We start from the raw sequence: 14,722 nt of genomic DNA, 5'->3' as shown, positions 1-14,722 counted from the left end.
TTAAAAAAAAAAAAAAAAAAAAGAATGAAGACGTATCATGGACAATTCTCTGAACTCTTCCAGCAAAGCCAGTAAGACCTACACCGTGGTCTCTCCAAATCTGGGAGAAAAAGAAAGAAAATTCGTTCTTGATAAAAGGATAAAGTTTTGACAGTTGTTTCCGTCCTTTACAGGAACGTTAATATGCTTTTCTCCAAACTTAGAAATTTCCACCAGATAAAATGTAATTCACATTCATAAAATACGACTTACCTTTTAACCTAGGAACTTGGACTTCATTCTGATTTTCAAGTTCTCTTCACACTCTTTGTTTACCAAACAAGACAGTTTGAGAATAATGATATGTTCATCAAAGTCTGCATTCCGCCAGACATCCCCTTACCCTCCCCTTGAGAAGGTGCCGGAACAAGCCCTTGCTGTGTCTCAGTAGCTGTTCAGGAAACTTAGAGGAAGACGTCTTAGTAGTTTCATTACTTGGGTTTTGGGGCCAAGATTCGAGAGTAAGGTAATAAATGCCTAAAGTCAAGACATGGTCACAAACAGGCACCGTAGATAAACTTCATCACCATTAACAATCAGTGTTAGAAATGCTCACTTTTTCTATGTTTTCTTAAATATTTCTATGCTTTTTCTCCCACTTGAGGGTGGATTTGCCTGTTTGGATTTAATATCTTGGAATTGCATTTAAATGATAAATTATTAAAACTAGGGGTGCCTGGGTGGGTCAGTAGTTAAGTGTCTGCCTTCAGCTCAGGTCATGATCTGGGCATCCTGGGATCAAGCCCCATATCAGGCTTCCTGCTCAGTGGGGAGTCTGCTTCTCCCTCTCCCAACTCCCCCCGTGCCTTTGTTCCCTCTCTCACTATCTTTCTCTGTAATAAGTAATTTTTTTTTTTATTTGACAGACAGAGATCATAAGTAGGTAGAGAGAGAGGAGGAAGCAGGCTCCCCACCGAGCAGAGAGCCCGATGCAGGGCTTGATCCCAGGACCCTTTCTGTAATAAATAAAATCTTTAAAAAAAATAAAATTTATAGGGGAGCCTGGGTGGCTCAGTGGTTAAAGCCTCTGCCTTTAGCTCAGGTCATGATCTCAGGGTCCTGGGATCGAGCCCCGCATCCGGCTCTGCTCAGCAGGGAGCCTGCTTCCTCCTCTCTCTCTGCCTGCCCCTCTGCCTTCTTGTAATCTCCCTGTCTGTCGGATAAATAAATTAAAAAAAATAAAATTTATAAAATTAAAATTCATATTTTATTTTTAAAAATTATTAAAACTAATGAACTACCAAAGAGAGAAAGGTAGCCACAAATACTGAATGGGTTGCATTAATAAATAGAACATAATGAAAGGCAGATTGTTTTCTTTTGATAAGAAAAGCACAAGGGTTTTTTTCGTTTACACACGGACACACAGAAACCGTCTCACTTTGCAGCTTCAGCCACTGGTCAGAGTGAGCCCCTCACCGAAACACTGTCTGGCCGACTGCTGTGGCAGTTCTGTGTCTGAAATGGTCACTTCCACGGCTACGGATTTTCTCCCAAGTCAGGTGAACGACTAGTGTCGCACGCGCGGGGACACCGTGCAGAACGGCTCTGAGCATTCAGAGTCGCCAAGACAGACGGACGAGGAGAGCCCCGCTCTCTGTCCACTGACCGCTCCGCGCAGCTTGCGTGGAGCCGAGTACTGGAGCGCAGAGCGAGGAGGTCCGAGCTGTTCTCACCCGCAGGGAAACCAGAGGTCATGCCCAAAATCAGAACCAGAGTCAGGCGTGGCCACGGACTAGAGACGGAGCTGTCCTGCAGGGGTCCTGCTCCCTGCGGCACCGCGGGTCCTGCGTGCCCGCGCTCCGGGGTCCGGCCTGGGGCTGCTGCTAGAGAACCGCTCAGTCATCGATGGGGGTGCGGTCGGGGGCTTGCGTGTCGTCTGGTGGGGCGGGGACTGCAGCTCTAACGGTGACCCTGGATTTCTTTGTAGTTCCTGTGTGCGCGCTCTTGTCGGGGGCTCAGTACTGCCCTCCCTGGCCGCCGCTTGTCGCCTGCTTGCTGACCCTCGGGAAGCAGGGGGGCGTCTCAGCTTTGCCTCCATTCCTGTTGTCACTAAATGGAAACTTTTATGTCCTCCATTTAACTTGCTTGGGTAAATCTTGACTGTAGTGTAGACCAAATTTTCTCTGACACAGAATGCTTGGCTCTGGATAGAGTTGTTTTCTTACCCTCTTTGACTTTGACTTATGATGAAGAAATAGAATTTTTAGTTGAACTTCAAAAATTCTTATCTCTGGGCACCTGGGTGGTACCGTCAGTTAAGCGTCTGCCTCCCGCTCAGGACGTGATCCTGGGGTCCTGGGATGGAGCCCCGAACTGGGCTGCCGCTCCACGGGAAGCCTGCTTCTCCCTCTCCCAGCTCCCCCTGCTGGGTACACTCTCTCTCTCTCTCTCTCTCTCTCTCTCTGATTGATTGATTGATTGATAGATAAGATAGATAAATAAATCTTTTTTAAAATTTCACATCTGTGTTCACAGTTATTTGGGTTTTTTTTTTAATGAGAAAAGTGGTTATTAGATATGAATAGAATGACCTCTTATCTTTCCTTTTCTTCTTTGAAACTGTTCCCAAACTCTTTGCCAGTGTTTTAACCACTTGGCATGACCTCATTCACAATTTTTTACCTCGTCTGTACTCCTTCAGCCTCCTTTTATTTCTCCTCCTTCTCGGTCCCATTCCAGTTGTGATCTTCTCCCAGATACTTCCTTCTTCTGCCTGGTCTTCTCCGTTTCCTCGTTCCTGTCACTGCCAAGACCCGGTGACACTTAAAACTGAGCTGAATACCACTCCTCAGAAAAGCCTCTGTTACTCTCTGTTCATCACATTTTAATTATTAGCCTACCATTTACCATTTTCTGAAATTTTTTCTGTTTTCTTAGTTTTTCTTACCCACGTATTGTCTTTGCACCTAAGAACAGTGTAAACTGTCTTATCCATTACCATCTTAGCACGTAGAACAGGACTTGAGGGGCACCTGGGTGGCTCAGCTGGCAAAGCATCTGCCTTCGCTCAGGTCATGATCCCAGAGCTGGGATCGAGCCCCTTGCCAGTCTCCCTTTCAGCGGAGAGCCTGCTTCTCTCTCTCTCCCCCCACCCCGCCCTGCTTGTGCACGCACACGCTCACTCTCTTGCTCAAATAAATAAAATCTTCTTTAAGATTTTATTTATTTATTTGACAGAGACAGAGATTACAAGTAGGCAGAGAGACAGGCAGAGGAGGAAACAGACTCCCCGCTGAGCAGAGAGCCTGATTCGGGGCTTGATCCCAGGACCCTGAGACCGTGACCTGAGCTGAAGGCAGAGGCTTAACCCACTGAGCCACCCAGGTGACCCAAATAAATAAAATCTTAAAAAAAAAAAAAGACAGGACCCGGACTTAGTGAGTGCTCAGTAATTGTTGAACAAATAAATGAATGATCTAGTAGAAGGAACCAGTGTTCAAATTTAAGTACTTCAGGTTCTACAAATAACTTACTTTTGCGAGCCTCAGTTTTCTTACCTACAAAATATGTATTACTATAGCTGCTTGTAACAAGATAGAAGAGACTTGTTTTTTAAAAAGCAGTATGGGGGCGCCTGGGTGACTCAGTGGGTTGAGCCTCTGCCTTCGGCTCAGGTCATGATCTCAGGGTCCTGGGATCGAGCCCCACATCGGGCTCTCTGCTCAGCAGGGGGCCTGCTTCTCCCTCTCTCTGCCTGCCTCTCTGCCTACTTGTGATTTCTCTCTCTCTGTCAAATAAGAAAAAAATCTAAGACAGCAGTATGTTGTAATTCACAGGGGGAAAGAAATACATCAGCCTTATTTGTTGGAACTTAAAGGCAAAATAAAATCCGAGTAGACTAAGTGAGGCTCTTCGGAAACCCTTTTTTCTTTTTCTTCGTTTCCTTTTTATTTCTTTTTCTTTTTCCCCTTTTATGTATTTGTGAAATGTCTCAAGATTGATCTCATACCAAATATTAGAAACACAGACCAGTCAGACAGACAAGTCGAAGAGGCGCGTCTGTGGAGACATTGCGGAATAGAAAAAAAAGAACAGTGAGGAGGAGCCGGGCAGGAAACTGGAGTTTTCGTCTTAAATCTCCTTAGTTACTACTAAAATGATGGCAAGTCATTTGAATTCATAGAGCATCTGTTTTCAGATCTGTAAACTAGAGCTAACATGTCTTCTTACCTACTTCGTAGGATTGGTACAAATGATCATGTATGAAAGTACTTCCTAACCTATAAATCTTCAGGCTGCCTGGCTGGCTCAGTTGACAGAGCTTGCAACTCTTGATCCCGGAGTTGTAGGTTCAAGCCCCACGTTGGGTACTAACCTTACTTAAAAGATTAAAAAAAAAAAAAAAAAATAGAGACGCCTCGGTGGCTCAGTTGGTTAAATGTCCAACTCTTGATTTCGGCTCAGGTTGTGATCTCAGGGTCATGTGATCAACCCGAGAGTCCGGCTCTGCACTCGGTGGGGAGTCTGCTTATCCCTCTCCCTGTGCTCCCCCTCCCCTGGCTTGTGTGCTCTCTCTCTCTCTCCAATGAATAAATGAGTAAAATCTTTAAAAAATAAAAAATTTTGAAACTAATACATACATACATACCATAAATTAGGGGCCAAGTATAAGGTTATTATTATGATCAGATCTGAAATTTCAGTTCCTCTTGCAGAACTGCTGGAAAGTGCTAACAGGGCTCTTTTTTATGTGTAATTTCTAAAAGACAAGTCCAAAAATATAGATTCTAAAAATACATGAATGTGTTTTATATCGCTGCCCCCAAAAGTATGCATTTAAAAATTTAAGCCACTGTTAAAACAAATACTTTTAAGATTGTATTTATTTATTTGACAGAGAGAGAGCACGAGCAGGGGGAGCAGAAGAGGGAGGGGGAGAAGCAGGCTCCCCACCGAGCTAGGAGCCTAGTGCAGGACTCGATCCTAGGACCCTGGGATCATGACCTGAGCTGAAGGCAGCGGCTTAAGCGACTGAGCCACCCGGGAGTCACAAAACAAAAACTCTTGACAGGGGTCTGTTTTCTTTGTTTGGCCGCAGGAGGAGATTTCATCGCCTCTGATAACTTTCCATTCTTTTCCTATGCAGCCCAAAGAGCCGGTTGATCCAATTAAAGAAAGAGAAGCTGGAATACTGTCCTGGAGAGCACGAGTACGGACTGTTCCCAGCCCCCATTCATGTCGGTGAGTGCTCCGGAGAGACAATACGTTGCTTAGCAGAAATGGCATTTCTTGAGTTCGGATGAAGTGTTTTCGTGTTCCTATTATTTCTGCATCTCCGATGGGGTCGAGCTCTTTCTTTACCGTTTAATTTATCCTCACTCTGAAGAATTCTGCAAATTCTTTGCTCTCTGGGAGTCACAATGACATACATCTTTCTTACTCAAGTTTCAGTAATAGAAAACACTACGTCTGTAGCATTTGATCCCGAGTATGTCACCTGGGAAAGCCCAGCTGTTCACCGCTGGAGTCTCAGAGGTTTCCATGTTCAGAAAGATGTGATTATGGATACCTAATAATCACCGGGAGAGAGCCCACCGCTTTCCTAATCATTTATCCGCCTGCAAATTGAGCAGGGTTTATCCTTCTGTTCATTTTGGGAGGAAATGTCAAGGCTTTGTTTAGCATCGGGGTAACAGTACCTCCTGGGATCCTGCCGTTGGGCTTACCAGATCAGTAACCGGTACCTAGAAGTCATCCTGGGTCCCTCCCGCTCCCCCAGAGCTGCATCCAGTCTGCGCCCCCAAGTTCGGCTGTTGCCGTCCGTGCAGTCCATCCCGCTTGTCTGCAGGTCCCATTGTCACTCTGAGGTGCGTCCCCCACGTGACTTCAGCTCAGACTCCCGCAGCGGCCTTCTGACACCTGTGTCCGTTTCCATTCCTGCTCCCTCCACTTCTCTCCCCACGCAGTAAAAAAAGAAATCTTATAACTGAAACTAGATTATACTTAAAACCTTGCAGTGTCTTACTGTTAAACAATAACTTCCTTACTATAGCTTTTAAGAGTGACCTTGTCCCAGGGGCGCCTGGGTGGTTCAGTTGGTTAAACATCTGACTGGTGATTTTGGCTCAGGTCATGAGCTCAGGGGCCTGGGATCGAGCCCCTCATCCAGCTCTATACTCAGCAGGGAATCTGCTTTAGAATTCTCTCTCCCTCTGCCCCTCCCCGCCAATAAATAAACAAATATTTAAAAGGGAAAAAAAAAAGATGACCTGGTCCCTAACAACCCACCCCTCCCTGTCATCCCTGTCCCTCTGTTCCCGTTTCTTCCTAACCTGCCATGTACGGTCTCGCTGGTCTTCTCTCAGGTCCTAGAACAGACTAAGGCCTTCCCCACCAGCGCGCCAGTATATGTTTGTTATTCCCACTGCCTAAAAAACTGTTCTTACTCTCCCATGGTTGGCTTCTTGTCCTTTAAGGATGAGTTTAATGTCAGTATCCACTAAATGTCATTTTCTTTGAAATTGTTTTCCTGATTGTCACTCCAAAGAGGGCCCCTCCCTTTACTCTGTATCACAGCATCGTCTCCATTCCTTTCTGTAATCCGTGATTGCTCTGTTTCCTCGTTAGTTGTCTGTCTCCCTCATTAGATTGTAAGCTCAGGTGCAGGATCATTTGACTCTCTTACTCTTCTTCTATTTTCTAGTGCCTGGTTCATAATAGAAGTTTAACCAGTGCACATACAAATGAAAGAGGAGGAGGAGAACCCAGGATGACCTGTTGAATAGGCCGTGATGGGGCTGCCTCCTTATGCTGTAGATGTAGACCCTGTGCATTGCAGTGTTCTTTTAAAGGACGACTCCCGGTCCTCGTGACTGTGGGACTCTTCTCGGTGCTAGGATTATCGAATCCCCTTTTTCTCCCCAGAGGACCCAGCACCAGCAGTGTATTTAAAGGAGCGAGCATAGACGACACGTTCTGCAATAAGGATTAGTTTGCTTTAATTATTCTGTACTGGGTGGAAGGAGAATGGTTTAACTCCAACATGCAGTTCCAAGGTTTAGTTCTCTTACCTTAACGAAGGCAAGAGTAAGTTCCACATTCTCTGGGATTACTGCCAAGGCTCTTCTGAACGAGCGTTCTGTTACGTGATGTCATAGCCCAGAAGCGGGTTCTCGGCAGATTTAGCTGTTTCCTTGAATCTGACGATGACAAACAGGCTCAGAAAAGAAGTCATTTAAAAGACCCATTTAAAGGAAAACATGATCATTTTAGTCTTACTGGTTTTGTCCTGGCTGGGATCTAACCTAAGTCTTCGACTGAAGCTACCTGAGGGGATGAGAGTGGCGGCTCGTGCCAAGGAAGATGGGAAGGATAATAGGCCAGTGTTCCTCTCACGTCTCTGGTACAGATAGAGGTTAAGAGGTGCAGACTAGGAATCCCTAAATTTACGATAAAAATTTTATCTCCACATCCCCATTTTAATGTCACACTAAGACTGATTTGTACTTAGTGGTCTGCAAAGTGAGTAAATAATGGAAAAACCTATCCAAGTCTAGTGGGTCTTTTTCCCTCTGAAACAGGGTTAAAAATCAGGCTGTTGGAGGACAGATTTTTTTTTTTTTTCCTGGACAGTACTATTTTGTCATTCAAATAATATTTTATGATTAGGCTAGAAGTGAGCCAGTTATTCTGAACCGGTCTTTTCCAGTATCATGTAAGTAATGAGCATGACTTTGAGTCAGCCAGACCTGGGTTCATCTCTGTCTTTGCTGTATGAGTTATATGAATAAAGTAGTCATATAAATAAAGTAATAATGCATCTTACCACTGATAAGAGTCAGAATCAACAAACAAAATCATGTTTATTCTTAAACGTTTAACTAAGGAAATCAGGTTTATTTCATTAGAGAAGTGCATTTCAAGTAAAATTTTACTTTTCATAATACTTATCAAAATGTATATTGTGCCCTTAAACTTATAGCCAATTGATTTTTGATGAGAGTGCCATGACCGTCGAATGAGGAGACCATGGTGTTTCCAGCAGGTGGTTCTGTGGTAACTGGATATACACATACAAAAGGTTGAAGTTGGACCCTTGCCTCACACCATATAAAAACATGAACTCAAAATGGATCATCAGCCTAAATATAACAGCTAAAACCATAAAACCCTTGAAGAAAACATGGGAGGAAATCTTCATGACCTTGGATCGGGCAATAATTTCTCAGCTATAATACCAAAATCCTATGCAACAAAAGAAAAAGACAAATTGAACTTGGTCAGTATTTAAAACTTCTGTGCTTCAAAAAACACCCTCAGGAAAATGAAAAAACAATGCACAGAATGGAGAAATGTTTGCAAATTGTGTACCAAGAGACTTGTATCCAGAAACCCAGATGTATAAAGAACTGTTGAGACTCATTAATTTAAAGACAAATAATACAATTTAAGTGGGTAGATCATTTGAATAGACATTTCTCCAAAAGAGTCGTACCCATGGGGCGCCTGGGTGGCTCAGTGGGTTAAGCCGCTGCCTTCGGCTCAGGTCATGATCTCAGGGTCCTGGGATCGAGTCCCGCATCGGGCTCTCTGCTGAGCAGGGAACCTGCTTCCCTCCCTCTCTCTCTCTGCCTGCCTCTCCATCTACATGTGATCTCTGTCTGTCAAATAAATAAATAAAATCTTTAAAAAAAAAAAAAGAGTCATACCCATGGCCGATACACACGTGACAAAATGCTCAACGTCATTAGTCATTGTGGAAATGGCAATCAAAACAATGAGAGACCACCTCACACCTGCTAGGGTGGCTTTAATTAAAGGATTGGTGCACAATGTGAAGAAATTAGAAACCTCAGACATTGTTGTTGAGAATGTGAAGTGGTGTAACCCTCTTTGGGAAACATTTTGGCAGTTCGTCAAGAAGTTAAACAGGTAGTTACCATATGACCCGGCAGTTGTGCTGGTAAGCGTCTGCCCGATAGAACTGAAAACATCATGTCCCACAAACACTTACACAGAGATGTTCGTAACAGCAGCATTCATAGTAGCCAACAGGTGGAAGCAAGTTTTCCCACAGTGGATAAATGGATTAACAGATCGTGGTCTGTGCTCACAATGGGGTGCTCTTGGGCAGGAACAAGAAATGAGGTACTGAGGGTCACCAGGGGGCTCAGTCTGTTAAGCAGCTGCCTTTGGCTCAGGTCATGACCCCAAGGTCTTGGGATTGAGCCCCACGTCGAACTCCCTGCTCAGTGGACAGTGTGCTGCCCCTGCTTGTACTCTCTCTCTCTCTCTCCCTGTCAAATAAATAAAATCTTAAATTAAAAAAGAAATAAAGAAGTGAGGTACAGAGATAGGTAACAAAATGGGTGAAGTGTGAAAACGTTACTCTGGATAAGAGAGGGTAATCATGGGGCGCCTGGGTGGCTCAGTGGGTTAAATAAAGCCTCTGCCTTCGGCTCAGGTCATGGTCCCAGGGTCCTGGGATCGAGCCCCGCATTGGGCTCTCTGCTCAACGGGGAGCCTGCTTCCTCTTCTCTCTCTGCCTGTCTCCTCTGCCTGCTTGTGATCTCTGTCTGTCAAATAAATAAATAAAAATCTTTTAAAATATATTTAAAAAGAGAGAGAGAGGGTAATCACAAAATGCCATGTGCTTTATGATTCCTTTTTTCTTTTCTTTTTAAGATTTATTTTTTAAGTAATCTCTATACCCAGTGCGGGGCTCAAACTCACTACCCTGAGATCAAGAGTCATACTCTCCATCGACTGACCCAGCCAGGTGCCCCCGAATCTGGATTTTTTTTTTAACTAGGTCCCTACCTTTCTCATTTTAATAGAGAGGGTTTTGGTTTGTTTTGTTTTAAGATTTTATTTATTTGATAGAAGGCGAATGAGCACAAGCAGGGCAGCAGCAGGCAGAGGGTGCGTAAGAAGCAGGCTCCCCGCTGAGCAGTGAGCCCAACAAGGGGCTTGATCCCAGGACCCTGAGACCATGACCTGAGTTGAAGACAGACGCTTAATGACTGAGTTACCCACGCGCCCTGAGAAGGGTTTTTTTTAAAAATAGATTTTATTTATGACAACATTTTACTTGATGTATTATTTTTTAAGTAAGCTCTATGCCCATTGTGAGGCTTGAACTCAAGACCCTGAGATCAAGAAGAGTTAAACACTGCCGGCGCTCCTCTGGAGATTTATTTTAAGGTTGCAGTTCACACCGTCTTGGCGACTGGCACGTCCAAACTCTACAGGGCAGGCTGGAAGCGTGGAGACCCAGGGGAGGGTCAAGGAGTGGGAGGTCAGTCTGTTTTCTTACTAAGGCCTTTAGCTGTTTGGATGAATCCCACCCACATTATGGAGGGTAATCTGCTTGACTCACAATTTAGTCATTTAAATGTTAATTTCATCTAACGGTTAACCTTTACAGACACATCTAGAATTATGTTTGACCCGCTCTCTGTGTACTATAACTGAGCCAAGTTGATACAGAAAATTGATCATCACCAGAGCTCCGTGTACTAAAACCCACTGCATAGTATCCTTAAAAAGAATGTATTTTATGGTATGTGGATTATGCCTCAGAAAGCTGTTATCTTGAAAGTGTAGTTACATTGTTTTAATCAGGCATATGTTAAAATTATAGTGATTACCCAATGCAAAAGAAAAATTCTGATGCCTTGAGTCTTACACGGAAAGGTATTTTTTTCTTATTTAAATTCAGTTAATTAACATATAATGTATCATTAGTTTCAGTGGTAGAGGTCAGTGATACATCAGTCTTACTATCATACCCAGCGCTCATTACATCGCCTGCCTTCCTTAAGGCCCATCACCCAGCTACCCCACCCCTCACGGGTACTTTTAAATATGAATTGAAACACTTATGTGTGGATTAAGGGGATAGGTTCAATGAAAGAACTTTAAACATGAAAAAATATATAATACTGAGACAAAAACCTCAAAACCTTGGGCACTGAATTTGTAATGAGCATTCTTGATCGACATTTCACATCTGTTGTCCCAGTGTATTGCCAAAGATGACATCCTGTGTGACTCTCGGGGGAGAATTTGTACAGGCTTAGGCCTCATTTCCTCCCATTTTGCCCAGTGCGCTTTTCCCCTTTACTACGACTGCTTTGTGTCCTTTTGCTATAATGAAGTGCAGCTGAGTATGGCCACAGGCTGAGTCCTGTGAGTCAGCAACCCTGAAGGTGGCCTTGGGGGCCTGCACACCCCTGCGAGTGGAGCTCGGACGGCTTGCTCCCCGATCCCCGTCTTCCGGCTGGACGACCTGAGCAGCGTCGCCGCGCACGCTGCGTCTCCACGTCTTCGTGTGCCGCGCTTACTCCCAGCCTGGGCTGTGAGGATCAAGGAACATTTATGTTGCACTTGACACAAAGCGAATACCCTTTCCCCTTGATTTGCTGTAAGTGACAGTGAGAAGGGAAAAGCCATCCCACTCATTTCTAGAAAGCAGGTATCTGTAGAAAGGAGGAAATAATAAAGAGTGGAAGTCGATAAGATACTGAACAGACAGTAAGGAAACAAGTTTCAAAAAGCAACAGAATTGACAAGCTCTGGATGCGGCGAGCAGGAGCAGGTGAGAGGCCGCGCGAACTATCGCCCCGGTCCTGACGGTCCTGCGGTTATGAAGCGGCCGGTAAGGAGATGTTAGGAATAACTTTATGCCCATCCACTTAGCAATGTATATGAAATGGGTAAATCCCTTAAAAAATACAGCTTAACTAATTCAAAAAGAAATAGAATTTCAGAATGTCTGAATAGCCTGCATCATTTAAGGAAATTTAGTTCTTTATCAAATCCTACACGTAAAAAATGGCAGAACAAAATGGCTTCCCTTGTGAGCTGTTTCATCCCTGAGAAAAAATAACGCCAGCCTTACACAAAAGCTTCCAGAAAGTGGAGGACACTTCCCAGCTCACTCTGTGAGGCTAACATAATCCTGGTAAAGAACCTGACAAAAACTCAATGGGAAGAAACAGCTACGGAAGGAAGTTGAGCATAGACCGTGTAGACATACAGGCAGAAACTCTTGGAGGTAGAAGGGCATTTCCCCAGTCTCACAGAAGGCATCGGAAGTGAACATTACAGCTGGTGAAGTATGCAGTGTGTCCTCCTGAAATTGGAAAGAAGGTAAAAATGTCCACCCTCGCTGCTTCTGTCCGGCATTATTCTGGATATTGCAGCCGGCGCGGTAAGGCGGGAGATGAATAGGAGCCATAAAGTCCGGGAAGGAAGAAGTGAACCTGTTCTGCTCGCACATTACGTGATGATAAAATCCAGAGAAGTACCCCAAAACCTGTTACAGCCTTTTAGCAAAGTTACCGGAAACAAAATCAGTGTATAAGAATCAATTTGTAGTGTCACAAAACTAAACCTGCCCTTTCCGTACCAGCCAGCAAGGGCGGTCCTTGGTGTTTACCCAGAGAAGTTGAAAACTGTCCGTGTGATAAGCTGCGCCCGTGCGTTTCACAGCCACTTTGCTCGTGGCTCCCTAAACTCGGAAGCTACCGAGCTGTCCTTGTCGGCGAGCGGTGAACCAGCACAGCCAGGCGATGGGATGTTACCCACCACTACAACGAGATGAGCTCTCAAGCCCTGAAAAGACACTGAGCAACGTTAAAATCATTGTACTGCGTGAAAAAAGCCAGTGTGGAAAGGCTACATACAGTGTATGATTCCACTGTATGATGCTCTGGAAAAGCCAGAACCATGGAGACATTGATAATATCAGCGGCTGAGGGTAAAATAGGGATGGGTCCGCAGAGCACAGAGATTTTTATTTTTAGGTCAGTGACGCTATTCTGTATGATATAGTAGTTGGTTGGATACCTGTCGTTACTACATGTCTCCAAGCCATAGCATGCACAAGAGCGAGCCCTCACGTAAACTGTGACTTGGTGAGAGTGACGTGTCTGTGTGGTTCAGTAGCTGTTAACCAGCGTGCCGCTCTGGTCAGGGGTGTCGGTGACGGGGTGGCTGCGGTGTGTGGGGGCAGTGTGTATTTTGGAAATCTGTCAGTTGTTCAGTACCGCTTTGAATCTAAAACGGCTCTAAAATATAAAGTCTATTTAAAAAAAACTTAGTAGTGTAATAAAACTGAAGTAACTAGAAATAAATTTATCCAAACATAGGCAAAAACTTTATACTGAAAATTAAAACATTTATCAGGGTGATTAAAGAAGACCTAAGTACATGGAGAAATATGCCACATTTAGAGACGTTGTTACATTCCATGCAGTGTACCTTGTTACCAGCAGGCTCTTCTGTAAAAATGGATGAGCTGATTTTTCTGAAATTTATATGGAGAGGCAACAAACCTAGAACATTCAAAGTGATCTTAAAAAAATGTCTTCTTTTTGCCCCAAGACTTGCATTATCTGCCAGAGTAACTGTAAAGCAAGTTTAAACCTTAAATTAGCTTTAGAAGGGCATAGGTAGAGCACACAACTTTTGATCTCAGGGTCATGAGTTCAAGCCCCATATTAGGCATAGAGCCCTCTAAAAAAAAAAAAACAGTAATAATAATTCTTTTTTTTAATAAATAGGGGTCCTTGGGAGGCTCTGTTGGTTGGGCATCTGACTCTTGGTTTCAGCTCGGGTCATGAACTTGGGGTCTTGAAATTGAGCCCTATATCAGGCTCTGTGCTGAGTGGAGTCTGCTTGGGATTGTCTCTCTCCCCCTCCCTCTGCCCCCCCCGCCCCCTGCTCACGTGCTCTCTAATATAATAAAGTGACGTGCCAGTAGAACCAGTCTCTGGGACAGAGTAGATAGCCCGGAAGGAGACCCGCATGTTGTGGTCGTTGGATTTGCGCACGGGCACCAGAGCAACCGAGCAGGATGTGCTCCGGCCCGTGCAGCCAAGGTGATGTCCGGTGCAAGTGGCTCAGCTCCGACAGCGGCCTTGCGGCAGGGCTAGGCTGGGCCCGGCGCGGGTCGCAGACTGAGATGTAAATGCCAGAATTACGAAGTTTCTAGAAGAAAGCATAGGATATCTCCACAACCTGCGTGTAGTCAGAGGTTTCTTAGATGGGACACAGAAGGCAGTAGCTACAAAAGAAAGCACTGATAGATTATACCTTGACAAAATGGAGACGTGTTCAACAAAGACAGTATTATAAAAACAGAGCACAAATTGGGAGAAAATACTCCAACTGTATATATCGTGAATACATAAAGAACTGCTACAAATGAATTTTTTTAAGTTTATTTTTCGTTCTTTTATTTTTTTAAACACACAACCCAATTTTGAAGTGAAGATTTGAACACACTTTACCAAGAGAAATGTACACAGTGCCAATAAACATGTGAAAAATACCCACCCACCATAACTCATCAAAGAATTGCAAACGAAAGCTACCATGAGTTGGCATAACCACAACGTTTATAGACAACTGTGGGAGAGTAAGATGGCACCACTTTTTTTTAAAAGCCCTGGCAGGGGCACCTGGATGGCTCAGTGGGTTAAGCCTCTGCCTTCGGCTCAGGTCATGATCTCAGGATCCTGGGATCGAGCCCCGAGTTGGGCTCTCTGCTCAGTAGAAAGTCTACTTCTCCCTCTCCCTCTGCCCCTCCCCCCGCTCATGTTCTTTCTCTCAAATAAGTAAGTAGTATCTTTAAAAGAAAACTAAAGCTCTGGCAGCTTTTATAAGAGTAAATAAACCGGGGCGCCTGGGTGGCTCAGTGGGTTAAGCCTCTGCCTTCGGCTCAGGTCATGAT

The 14,722-nt window shown here is 44.4% G+C and overlaps 1 protein-coding gene across 1 annotated transcript in view; it reads left to right on the top strand.

Moving 5' to 3' along the window:
- Positions 1 to 14,722, top strand: part of ASH1L (ASH1 like histone lysine methyltransferase) — a 181,233-nt gene that overhangs the window by 126,866 nt on the left and 39,645 nt on the right. Inside the window, exon 6 of the mRNA XM_032845040.1 lies at positions 5,129 to 5,223. Within this exon, the coding sequence (XP_032700931.1) occupies positions 5,129 to 5,223 (95 nt within the window). The remainder of the gene's footprint in view (positions 1 to 5,128; positions 5,224 to 14,722) is intronic.

Source organism: Lontra canadensis, unplaced genomic scaffold, assembly GCF_010015895.1.
Source record: "Lontra canadensis isolate GAN:19392208 unplaced genomic scaffold, GSC_riverotter_1.0 scaffold160, whole genome shotgun sequence".
In the NCBI taxonomy this organism is placed as follows: domain Eukaryota; kingdom Metazoa; phylum Chordata; class Mammalia; order Carnivora; family Mustelidae; genus Lontra; species Lontra canadensis.
Note: the sequence above shows the minus strand (reverse complement) of the source record. Positions and strands in the feature narration are given on the sequence as shown.